The sequence below is a fragment of the Eschrichtius robustus genome, chromosome 19 (assembly GCF_028021215.1).
Source record: "Eschrichtius robustus isolate mEscRob2 chromosome 19, mEscRob2.pri, whole genome shotgun sequence".
NCBI classification, from domain to species: domain Eukaryota; kingdom Metazoa; phylum Chordata; class Mammalia; order Artiodactyla; family Eschrichtiidae; genus Eschrichtius; species Eschrichtius robustus.
In genome coordinates, this window is record NC_090842.1 from 69292751 (window position 1) to 69304080 (window position 11330).

Here is an 11330-nt window from a genome sequence, read left to right on the forward strand (position 1 = left end):
TGGAAACAGAAAAATAAAGGGAAATATGAATGATTTCTACTGTCTTTCCAGTACAGACTATTTCAGGGTAATCAAATAGAGGATGCAGAAAAGTTTTTTGTAGAAGGATTCTAAGTGAAAATACAAAAATGATAATAGAATATTAACATTCTGCTTCCTCTAGTATAGTAGTGTATCTACAGAATGATCATCAGTGACAGCTGCAACCAACCGATCACAGGCTGTGGGAAATTGATACTGGATCACATGGTCGTGCTGATCAATCCTCATGTCACAGAAAGGGCTACATACAGCCTGTCATAATGGCCCTCCATTGTAGGCAATGAGAAGGACATTGTACCGCCTGGGAAGTATCCTTGACAAAAAGCTGAACCTGCATTAGACCACCCTTTGGAGCAAATTATGCATTTATTGGCCATTTGGAAGAATGTATTAGACAATATCAAAAAGCTGCAATTAGATAGTAGAATGATGGAAATGATCTTGTACAAATGATCCATTTTCTTCTCCACGAAAAAAAAAGGTTTTGAAGGAGGGAGAAATATTAATTACAAGTGGTCTAAAAGACAAAATGACTGGATCCTGATTCAAATGATCTAAAACGGAAATTTTCTGCGGGGAGGAAATTTGTTATGTGTAAACTGTGACCATGTATTTGATGTCACTGTTATTTTTGTAGGTGTGAAAAGCACATAAATGTTCTGCTCATGAATGAATTCCATGTTTTAGAGATACATTCATGATTATTTACTTTTAATTTTTTAAAAAAATATTTTCTTTCTTTTTAAAAAATTAATTAGTTTATTTATTTTTGGCTGCGTTGGGTCCTGGTTGCCGCGCGCCGGTCTTCTCTAGTTGCCGCGAGTGGAGGCTACTCTTTGTTGCAGTATGCGGGTTTCACATTGCGGTAGCTTCTCTTGTTGCGGAGCATGGGCTCTAGGTGTGCGGGCTTCAGTAGTTGTGGCTCATGGGCTCTAGAGCACAGGCTCAGTAGTTGTGGCGCAGGGACTTAGTTGCTCCGCGGCATGTGGAATCCTCCTGGACCAGGGCTCAAACCCGTGTCCCCTGCATTAGCAGGCGGATTCTTAACCACTGCGCCAACAGGGAAGCCCCCGTTTAGATCTTTAACATGTAGTCAGTTGAATTTTGTTTATCAACAACCTTCTATTTTATAAATGTACAGAGAGTAGTACTCCTTAATAAACAATAGCCAATGTTATATTTCATACAAGAGAAACTGTCAACTGTGCAGTACAAAAAGGAATGTGCATGTGTAAAACAGATTTATGTTTTTTAGATAAAACGATTTAATGTTTTATGGATAAGACGGTGTTTCTCACTGAGTTGGGCATAATCATTAATCATTGACTACCAGGAAGGAGAGGCCCAGATCCCACCACATCCGGCTTCGTCAGAGCCGTCCAATATGCCTCCTCTATCTTGTCTACTGTGGCCTAGGTGATTTTTTTTTTTTCTTTAAATTCCCGGACAAAACGTACTAAAGCTCACAAAAAAGACTTTAATGCCTCAGTCTGCGTGCATTTACAGGACAATAAGATAATGTATAATCACTTGCATCTACCAGACAATGTTCGCATCTACCAGACAAAGTTCGCATGGAATCCGAATATCTAAACACTTCAGAGATCAATAGCATTGAAGGATTTCTAAATGCACTTCGGACCCCCCAGAAATTGGCCTTCGCCCCTTTAAGAAGAAGCGAAGCTTCTCTCCGACCTAGAAGAACAAGGCCTTCAGTTCTGAGCAGCCCCGGGGCATTGCTTGACCCTTTCCCTGGGAGAGTCCAGCTAAGGCGCCGCTCCTGCGGGCCTGTGTGGCGGCGGGAACTCCATTACCCAGAAAGCTATGAGCTGAGCGGCAGCGACGAACACCCAATGAACAGCCAGACTTTCGGCATTTCCGTGAGGGCGCACTGGGCGAAGGCGGGACTTCCGGTATTTTGTGGCGGTCATTTTGGCGGTCCTCGGGGTCAGGAGGCAGAGAGCGCAGAGTCGGCATTGAGGTGACAGACAGAGGAAGCGCGGGAAGAGGCTTTGTCCCCAGTGACTAGAGGCGGTTCTATAGTCGGGCACATCGCCGCTTGCGGGGCCGGTCTGGAGACGTTGGTGCCCGGTCCGTTCGGGACGCTCGGCTGTCCCCTCTCTGCCCCGGCTTGTGGCTCAGGTGGCGGCGGCGGCGGCGGCACCGAGGGACCCGCCTCAGGTAAACGCTCGTCCTCCCGGCCCTCACCGCCCTCACCGCCCTCACCCCACCAGACACTAAAGCCCCGAGTGCGGGGCGCCTGCTCTCGTGCCCGCAGCCCAGGCCCCGGTGTCCAGGACGGTGAGGCGGCCGTGGGTGGGGTCCTGTTTCTGACAGACGGTGTGATGGCGCGTGGCAGAGGGTCACAGGCGGACGGACCGGCAGGTGCAAAGGCTGGGAGGTCGGATTGAGCCGGGAGGATTGGGGAAACTTGGGGTCCGTGTTGCTTCTGCAGGGAACAAAGTGTGGGTAGAGTCGCACCTGCAGTGACAGGCTGAGGAGCTGTACCTTCCTTCTTGGGGCTCTTGGAGCCATGGAAATTTTTGCGGAAAAGAGACATGATCTAAGTTAAGTTTGAAAAGATCCCCAGAGTCTGTTCAGTGGAAGCACAAATTGTAGGGCTGCTGAGGACATTGAGGCAGAGGGTGTTAAGGGTTTTTTCCCCCAAGGACACAAAACTGCTGAGAGTCAATGCAGAGGTTAGATGGTCGGCCCGAGATTACCTGACTCTGGTGACCCCCAGGGGTTCAGGGAAGGCCTGAGCCCCTGGAAGGATGCCATGCTCACATCCCTCTAAGACCTGCCTCTTCCCACAGGTTTCCATGGCTGCAGAAGTGCTTTTGGAACCTAGTCAGGTAAGTGGTGGTTTCGTCCTCCCTCACTGGTCCCAACCCCTATTTTCTCCAAATTTGTGGTGTCATGAGACTTGTTACCTGCCATTTTCCCAGCCCTTGGGTGTGGGGACCTTAGAGAATCCTAGCTCAGGGTCCTGAGTTGAGTCCAGGGGTTTGATGGAGGGGTTCCCATTTCAGGCCACCAATGGAAAGAGATGTGGAAGCTTATCACAAAAACGGGAAGTGCTTGGAGGTGAGGCTAAGCTGGTTCAGGGAATTGCAGGTCTCCTTCCTTTCTGGTGAGAACAAACTGGGTGTGGGGAGTAAGAGTCAGACTTGGAGTGATTGCCTGTGAGGTTAGGCATCTGTTCTGCAGGCAGTGGGAGGTCTGGATCAGATGAGGGAGGTGTTCGCATCTAGGTCTTAACAGGCTCCGTCTGGTTGCAGAGTGGACAGCAGAGTGAACACAGTGGTTAATGGGAGCATGAGAAGACAGCAGACACCAGTGGCACCAGAGTCTGGAATCTCCTCTGAGATCTTAGAAGGAGGATGGACATGGGGTAGATGTGTGAGGAGATAGATTGTGGGTCTTCCGGAGTGAGGCTGTTGATGATTTCATCTGTCTCTATCCTGGCAGGGAAGTGTGACCTTTGAGGATGTGGCCCTGTATTTCTCCTGGGAGGAATGGGCTCTCCTTGATGAGGCTCAGAGATGCCTGTACCACGATGTGATGCTGGAGAATTTTGCACTTACATCTTCCTTGGGTAAGCTGTTACACCTGCCCCTATGCCCTGGGCAAGGCTTGGCCTTTCTCTTTTCTCCAGGGTCAGGTATGTCTCCATCTAAACCATGGGCACTGCTTCCTTCCCCAGTTGCCTGGGTATGTGCTGTGGTTCAAGGGGTGAGCTGAGTGCATGCCTACTTCTCATCCTTATCACTCCAGCGCCTACTGCGCCAAAGGCCTTACAGGGAAGGATTTGGTATCGCTGTTCTTTAGGTCAGCGTAATGGATCCCACCTGTCTTGCGCTTTCCCTCTCTGGGTGACTGTCTAGCACCATGGCACCCTGGTATGTCTCCCTTCCTATAGCTTACATTTATTTTTGTCTGACTGTGTCAGGAATTGTAGTCACTTATATAGTCACTGCTTACACAAGTGTTCTTGAGAGGTCCTTTGCTTAGGTTCTTTTTACTTTATTTTTTAAAGGTTTATGTTTCTTTCTCTTTTTTAAAATATTTATTTGTTTATTTATTTATGGTGTATTTTCTTTTGGCTACATCTGGTCTTTGTTGTGGCATGCGGGATCTTCGTTGCAGTGCATGGGCTCTTCGTTGTGGCACGTGGGCTTCTCTCTAGTGTGGCGTGCGGGTTTTCTCTCTCTAGTTGTGGCAAACGGGCTCCAGAGCGCGTGGGCTCTGCAGTTGTGGCGCGTGGACTCCAGAGCGTGTGGGCTCTGTAGTTGAGGTGCACGAGCTTAGTTGCCCCGCAGCATGTGGTATCTTAGTTCCCCAACCAGGGATCCAACCCATGTCCCCTGCATTGTAAGGCGGATTCTTTACCAGTGGACCACCAGGGAAGTCTCTTTACTTTATTTTAGTTGTGGCAAAATATACAAAACAAAATATTTACATTTCTAAGTGGCATTTAGTACACTCTCATTGTGCAACCATCACAGTCCTGCATCCACAGAACTTTTTCATCTTCAGACTGAAACTCTGTTCCCCTTAATCAGTAACTTCCCCCATCTACTGACAACCACCATTCTACTTTCTGTAAATATGAATTTGCCTATTATGAGTATTCCATGTGGGTGGAATCAGACAGTAGTTATCCTTTGATGTCTGGCTTACTTTACTTAGCATAGTATCTTAAAGGTTCATCTATGTTGTAGTATGTGTCAGAATTTGCTTCCTTTTTATGACTGAATAACATTGTATATACCACGTTTTGTTTACCCATTATTCTATCAGTAGACAGTTGGGTGCTTTTGCCTTTGGCTCTTGTGAATTATGGTGTTATGAACATGGGTGTGCAGACATCTTTTAGTGTCCCTGCTTCAGTTCTTTTTGAGTATATACCCAGAATCAGAATTGCTGCATCTTATGATAGTTCTTTTTTAAATTTTTTGAAGAATCACCGTAGTGTTTTCCATAGCAGCTTCACAAAGGTTCCAATTTCTCCCATGCTTGCCTACACTTCTTTTCTGTTTTTTTTTTTGAGTAATAACCATCCTAACTAATGTGAAGTGGTATCTCATTGTGTTTTGATTTGCATTTCCTTGACAGCCTAGTGATGTTGAGCATCTTTTCATGCACTTATTGCCCATTTGTATATCTTTGGAGAAATATCTGTTCAATTTTTTTGCCAATTTTTGAATCAAGTTGCTTGGTGTTTTTGTTGTTGAGATTTAGGAATTCTCTATATATTCTGAATGTTAACCCTTCATCAGATAGGTGATTTGCAGATATTTTCTCCCATTCTGTGGGTTGCCATTTATTATGTTCATAGCATCCTTTGATGTACTAAAGGTTTTCATTTTGATGAAATCCAGTTTGTATTTCTTTCGTTCCTTGTGCGTTTGTCGTATCCAAGGAATCATTGCCAAATGCAGTGTCATGAAGCTTTTCCACTATGTTTTCTTAAGAGTTTTATAGTTGTAGCTCTTAAGATCTTTGATGCATTTTTAGTTAATTTATGTACCTGGTATCCATCCAACCTCCTTCTTTTTTTTTTTTTAAGGTTTCCTGATAGGAGAGATATTACTGCATGGTCTAGGTTGGTTTCTTTTTCTTTCTTTCTTTTTTTTTGGAGTTCAGGAAAGATTTGTGAGGGTGTGACATTTAATTAGTTTATTTATTTATTTATTTTTGGCTGTGTTGGGTCTTTGTTTCTGTGCGAGGGCTTTTCTCTAGTTGCGGCAAGCGGGGGCCACTCTTCATCGCGGTGCGCGGGCCTCTCACTATCGCGGCCTCTCTTGTTGTGGAGCACAGGCTCCAGACGCGCCGGCTCAGTAGTTGTGGCTCACCAGCCTAGTTGCTCCGCGGCATGTGGGATCTTCCCAAACCAGGGCTCAAACCCATGTCCCCTGCATTGGCAGGCAGATTCTTAACCACTGCACCACCAGGGAAGCCCCCAACCTCTTTCTTATGCATGTGGATATTCAGTTTTCCCAGCATCATGTGTTAAAAAGTCTGTCCTTCCCCGCTGAATGTTCTTGGCCTCCTTGTTGCAAATCATTTGACTGCATATGCGAGAGTTTATTTCTGAGCTCTTTATTCTATCCCATTGGTCTATATGTCTGCCTTGATTCCAGTATCACACTGGGTTTTTTTTTGTTTTTTTTTTTAAAGATAGTAGTCATCTTTTCTTTTTTAAATTTATTTATTTATTTTTGGCTGTGTTGGGTCTTCGTTTCTGTGTGAGGGCTTTCTCTAGTTGCAGCAAGCAGGGGCCTCTCACTATCACAGCCTCTCTTGTTGCGGAGCACAGGCTCCAGACACGCAGACTCAGTAGTTGCGGCTCACGGGCCCAGTTCCTCCGCGGCATGTGGGATCTTCCCAGACCAGGGCTCGAACCCGTGTGCCCTGCATTGGCAGGCAGATTCTCAACCACTGCGCCACCAGGGAAGCCCCACACTGTTTTGATTACTGTAGCTTTTCAGTAATATTTGAAATTTAGAATTGTGACTCCTCCACCTTTGTTCTTCTTTTTCAATATTGTTTTGGCAATTTGGTGTCTGTTGAAATTCCATATGAATTTTAGGATGAATTTTTCTATTACTGCAGAAAACATGATTGGAATTTTGATAAGAATTGCATTGAATATGTAGATGGCTTGGATAGTATTGACATCTTCACAGTGTTAAGTCTTCCAGTCCATGAGTATAGAAATCTTTCCATTTATTGTCTGTAATTTTTTTTAGCTGTGTTTTGTAGTTTTTAGTGTACAAATCTTACTTCCTTGGTTAAGTTTATTTCTAAGTATTTTATTCTTTTGACACGTACTTTTCTTTTTTTTTGGTTGTGCCAAATCTTAGCTTAGCTGCGGCTGGTTGGCTCCTTAGGTGTGACGTGCGAACTCTTAGTTGCAGCAGGCACGTGGGATCTAGTTCCCTGACCAGGGATTGAACCCACGTCCCCTGTATTGGGAGGTGAATTCTTAACCACTGCACCACCAGGGAAGTCCCTTGACAGGTACTTTTATATGTGGAATTGTTTTCTTAGTTCCCTGTTCAGATTGTTCATTGTTAGTGTGTTGAAATATAACTGATTTTTTTCATTTTCTATTTATATTTTCTTCCTTTGCAAACTTCAATTATTCTAAGAGTTTTATGGTGGAATCTTTAAGATTTCATGAGCTGTGGTGAGTTTTACTTCTTCCTTTCTCTTTTGGATGCCTATTTGTCTTTCTTGCCTAATTGCTCTGTCTAGAATTTCTAATACTGTGTTGAATAGTAGTGGTGAAAGCTGGCATTCTTTTCTTGGTAGTGATATTGGAGGAATAGTTTTCAGTCTTTTACCATTGAGTTTAATATTTGCTGTGGGTTTTAAATTTTTTGCTTCCATTATGTTAAGCTAATTTCCTTCTATTCATAGTTTGTTGAGTATTTTCATCATAAAAGGGTGATAAATTTTGTCAGATGGTTTTTGTACATTGATTGAGGTGATATAATTTTTTTTCTTACTGTTAAAGTGACATATTACACTGATTAATTTTGTATGTTGAACCATCCTGGCATTCTAGAAATAAATCCCAGGTGTTTATGGTGTATAATCTTTTTACTATGCTGCTGAATACAGTTTGCTAGTATTTTGTTGATTAATTTTGCACCGATAATCATCAAATGTATTGCCCCGTAGGTTTCTTGTAGTGTCTTTGCCTGTTTTTTTATATCAGGGTAATAGTAACAGCTGCAGGTGACCTAAATTAAAGCAATTTTGCATTGCAAAGTAGTTACATCAGATTGATTCTACCATTGTAGTTGTTTTCCAGGTGGGAAAAATACCTGGTTTTACTACTCTGCCACCTTCCCTTTAGCTGTGCCCATGGGTACTTTTTGTAATATTTGAAATATCTTTCCTGTGATCTGTTGTGTCTGAGTTGTCTGGGACAGTATTGGCTACTGACTTCTCCTGTCCTTCCCTTAGGATTTGTATCATCCACCTCTCATGCAGTAGCTCAGTTGGGGCTAGAGGAAGAGTCCTCTGTGCTTCCCAGGATGGATATGATCCCATTTTCCACAAGATGAGCCCAGATGGGGCCTGACCCAGATAAATGGCTGTTGGGGGAGGACATGACTTAAGGGCTTGGTTCATATCAATCATATCAAGAACCTGTCCTGTTTTAATTGTGTTTTGGTGATGCCATCACCAGTGGCCACACCTCATCTCCATCTTTCCTTCTCCATTCTTAACACTTTGCTGACTTGTCATGTTTAATACTAGTCATTTTTATTCTGACTCCAGCTGAGACTATTCCCCACCTCTCTGGACTGTTTACCTCACTGATTCCTCACACTGTTCCCTCCTCAGTGCTTTCCCACTTTGTAGTGTCCTAAAGAGTGCACATGTCTAATAATCCTTAAACACCTGTTACCTTTTTTTCAGTCAGATTTTTCTGGGCCTGAACAAGACTTCTGCACAGCATCACGTCATCAGCAGATATAATTCTGCTAAAAACCATTGAGAGGACTTCCCTGGCAGTGCAGTGGCTAAGACTCCACACTTCCACTGCAGTGGTCACGGGTTCGATCCCTGCTTGGGGAACTAACATCCTGCATGCCGCATGGCACGGCCAAAAAAAGAAAAGCTGTTGACAGAAGAATAAGCTGTAGAACATGCCTTTCCCCTGGGCCACACCCTTTCCTCACGTCCTGTGCCTAGTGAGGCCTGCACCATCCTGTGACCTTAGGGACCCAGTATTGCACAGCAGTTGCTTCCTCAAGCTGACCCCAACTTGCTTTTCCTGAAAACAGTTTCATGGACTGATTCTTTGATGTGTCGAGTGACATTTGTGATGATTTTGCCCCCTCTCAATAAGGTTAACATGTACTTCATCATCACTTCTTTACTTTCAGGCTGTTGGCATGGAGTAGAAGATAAGGAAGCACCTTCTCAACAGAGCATTTCTGTAGATGGAGTGTCACAGATCCGGATTCTCAAGGCAGGTTCATCTCCCCAGAAGGCCCAGCCCTTTGAGATGTGTGGCCCAATCTTGGGAGATACTTTGCACTTGCCTGAGCACCAGGGAACACATCTTGGGCAGAAACCATACACGTGTGGGAATCGATTCTATTTCTCTGCCAACCTTCAACAGTATCAGGGGCAGCACATTGGAGAGATACCCATCAGAAGTTCTGTGGACAGAGCCTTGTTTATAAAGAGCCACACAACCCATGTGTCAGGGAAATCCTTTTCCTGTAGGGAGATAGGGAAAGACTTCTTAGCCAGCACGAGATTTTTCCATCAACCAGTCACTCACACTGAAGAGAACCCAAACAACAATAATGAGTGTGAGGCTGTCTTTCACAGTGGAAAAATGCACCACAACTGGGGAGAAGGCAGGAAAGCCTTTAGCTGCACAGACACACTTGTTGAGGACCAAGGAGTCCACACTAGAGAAGGGCTTTATAATTGCAGCAAATGTGGAAAAGCCTGTACCCGAAGATGGAACCTCATTCAGCACCAGAAAGTCCACACTGGAGAAAGGCCTTATAAATGCCATGAATGTGGGAAATCCTTTACCCAAAGCTTCAGTCTCAATAGCCATAGGAAAGCTCACACTGGAGAAAAACTTTATGAATACAGGGAATGTGGAAAATCTTTTAGTCAAAGATCCAAACTCATTCAGCATCAGAGAGGTCACCCTGGAGAACGGCTTCATCAGTGTGATGAATGTGGAAAATCCTTTAGCCGAAGCTCCACTCTCATTCACCACAGGAGACTTCATACTGGAGAAAGACCTTATGAGTGCAGTAAATGTGGGAAATCCTTTAAGCAAAGCTCCAGCCTCAGTTCACATCGGAAAGTCCACACAGGAGAAAGGCCTTATGAGTGTCAAGAGTGTGGAAAATCATTTAGCTGCAAATCTAACCTCATTATCCACCTGAGAGTTCACACTGGAGAAAAGCCTTATGAGTGTCAGGAATGTGGAAAATCCTTTAGCTGCAAATCTAACCTCATTAACCACCTGAGAGTTCACACTGGAGAAAGGCCTTATGATTGTGGAGAGTGTGGAAAATCCTTTAGTCAAAGGTCCATCCTCATTCAACATCAGAGAATTCATACTGGAGAAAGGCCTTATGAATGCCATGAATGTGGGAAATCTTTTAGCCGAAAGTTTAGTCTCGTTTACCACCAGAGAGTTCACACTGGAGAACGACCTCATAAGTGAAGAGAATGTAGGAAATCTTTTAGCTGCAAATCTAACCTCGTTGAACACCTGAGAATTCATACTGGAGAAAGGCCTTGTGAGTGTGGGGACTGTGGAAAATCCTTTAGCCAAAGTTCCAGCCTCATTCAACATTAGAGAGTTCACAGTGGAAGATGTCTTACAAGTGCAGTGAATGCAGGTAATCTGTTAGCTGCTAATCTGATCTCATTCAATACCAGAGCCTTCAGACTAGTGAAGTGCCGTAGATATGCTGGGATGTACAGTTTACTTCTAGTATAATTACGCTGGAGGAGAGAAGTTGTGAGGGAGCCATCTGCCTGAATTAAAGCCCATATATCTGAAAGTCTGCAGCGGGGAGATTTCCCTAAAGTTCCAGGTATGTGAGAATCTTTAAGGAACTGTTTTATAATTTCTTACCTGCCCAGGACCCTTGCCAGCTTTATGTTAGTGCCATCTATGGCAGAATTCATTTCACCTCTATCACCTGGGAAGTCCACAATGTGCAAAAGTTACCTCCCAACATACTCAGGGAAGCTGACCTCTGTCCCATCCCCATTTGCGGGGGAAGTGATGAGTAGTCTTAGCTCTTATGGGGTCCTCATTCCCTTCTCATTTCCAAAGTAGGGCGTGGACCCGACCTAGTCTGGGCCCAGTGGACCCTCTCTGAGTTCCATTGGTGACTTGTCGGGAAGCACTGCATTTTCAGGGACACGTTAGTTTCTGGTGACACTTCTCTTGGATTTTCCCAGCCTCTGAGTCACCAAGCTGGGAACTGCATGTCTCCTATTTCTCTGCATTTTGTAATAATAAAGATATTAGTGTTTAAGCCACCTTTGGTCTTGGGGTTCTATTCACTGTGTGAGGTGATCTGAAAACAACTGGGCTCTACCAGCATTAAGGACTGCACAGCTCTCATGGAGGTCCCATGCTTTGTGTGCCTCACATGTCACTATGATTAAGAATATAGCTGTCTTTCTGGTTTTGGCCTAATGTACATTGTTGCCCAGGATCTCCTAGGAAAGACTGCAGGAGACTGCAGGGTTTCAGGGTCCTAATTTGTGGA

The 11330-nt window shown here is 44.4% G+C and overlaps 1 protein-coding gene across 1 annotated transcript; it reads left to right on the forward strand.

The window, feature by feature from the left end:
* Nucleotides 1-1983: 1983 nt before the first annotated feature.
* Nucleotides 1984-11089, forward strand: LOC137753455 (zinc finger protein 211-like). Its single transcript, XM_068528685.1, has 4 exons — nucleotides 1984-2223; nucleotides 2859-2897; nucleotides 3514-3640; nucleotides 8952-11089. Exons 2-4 carry the CDS (start codon nucleotides 2865-2867, stop codon nucleotides 10265-10267), a joined length of 1476 nt encoding a protein of 491 aa, XP_068384786.1. The 5' UTR covers nucleotides 1984-2223; nucleotides 2859-2864; the 3' UTR covers nucleotides 10268-11089.
* The last annotated feature ends 241 nt before the right edge of the window (nucleotides 11090-11330 follow it).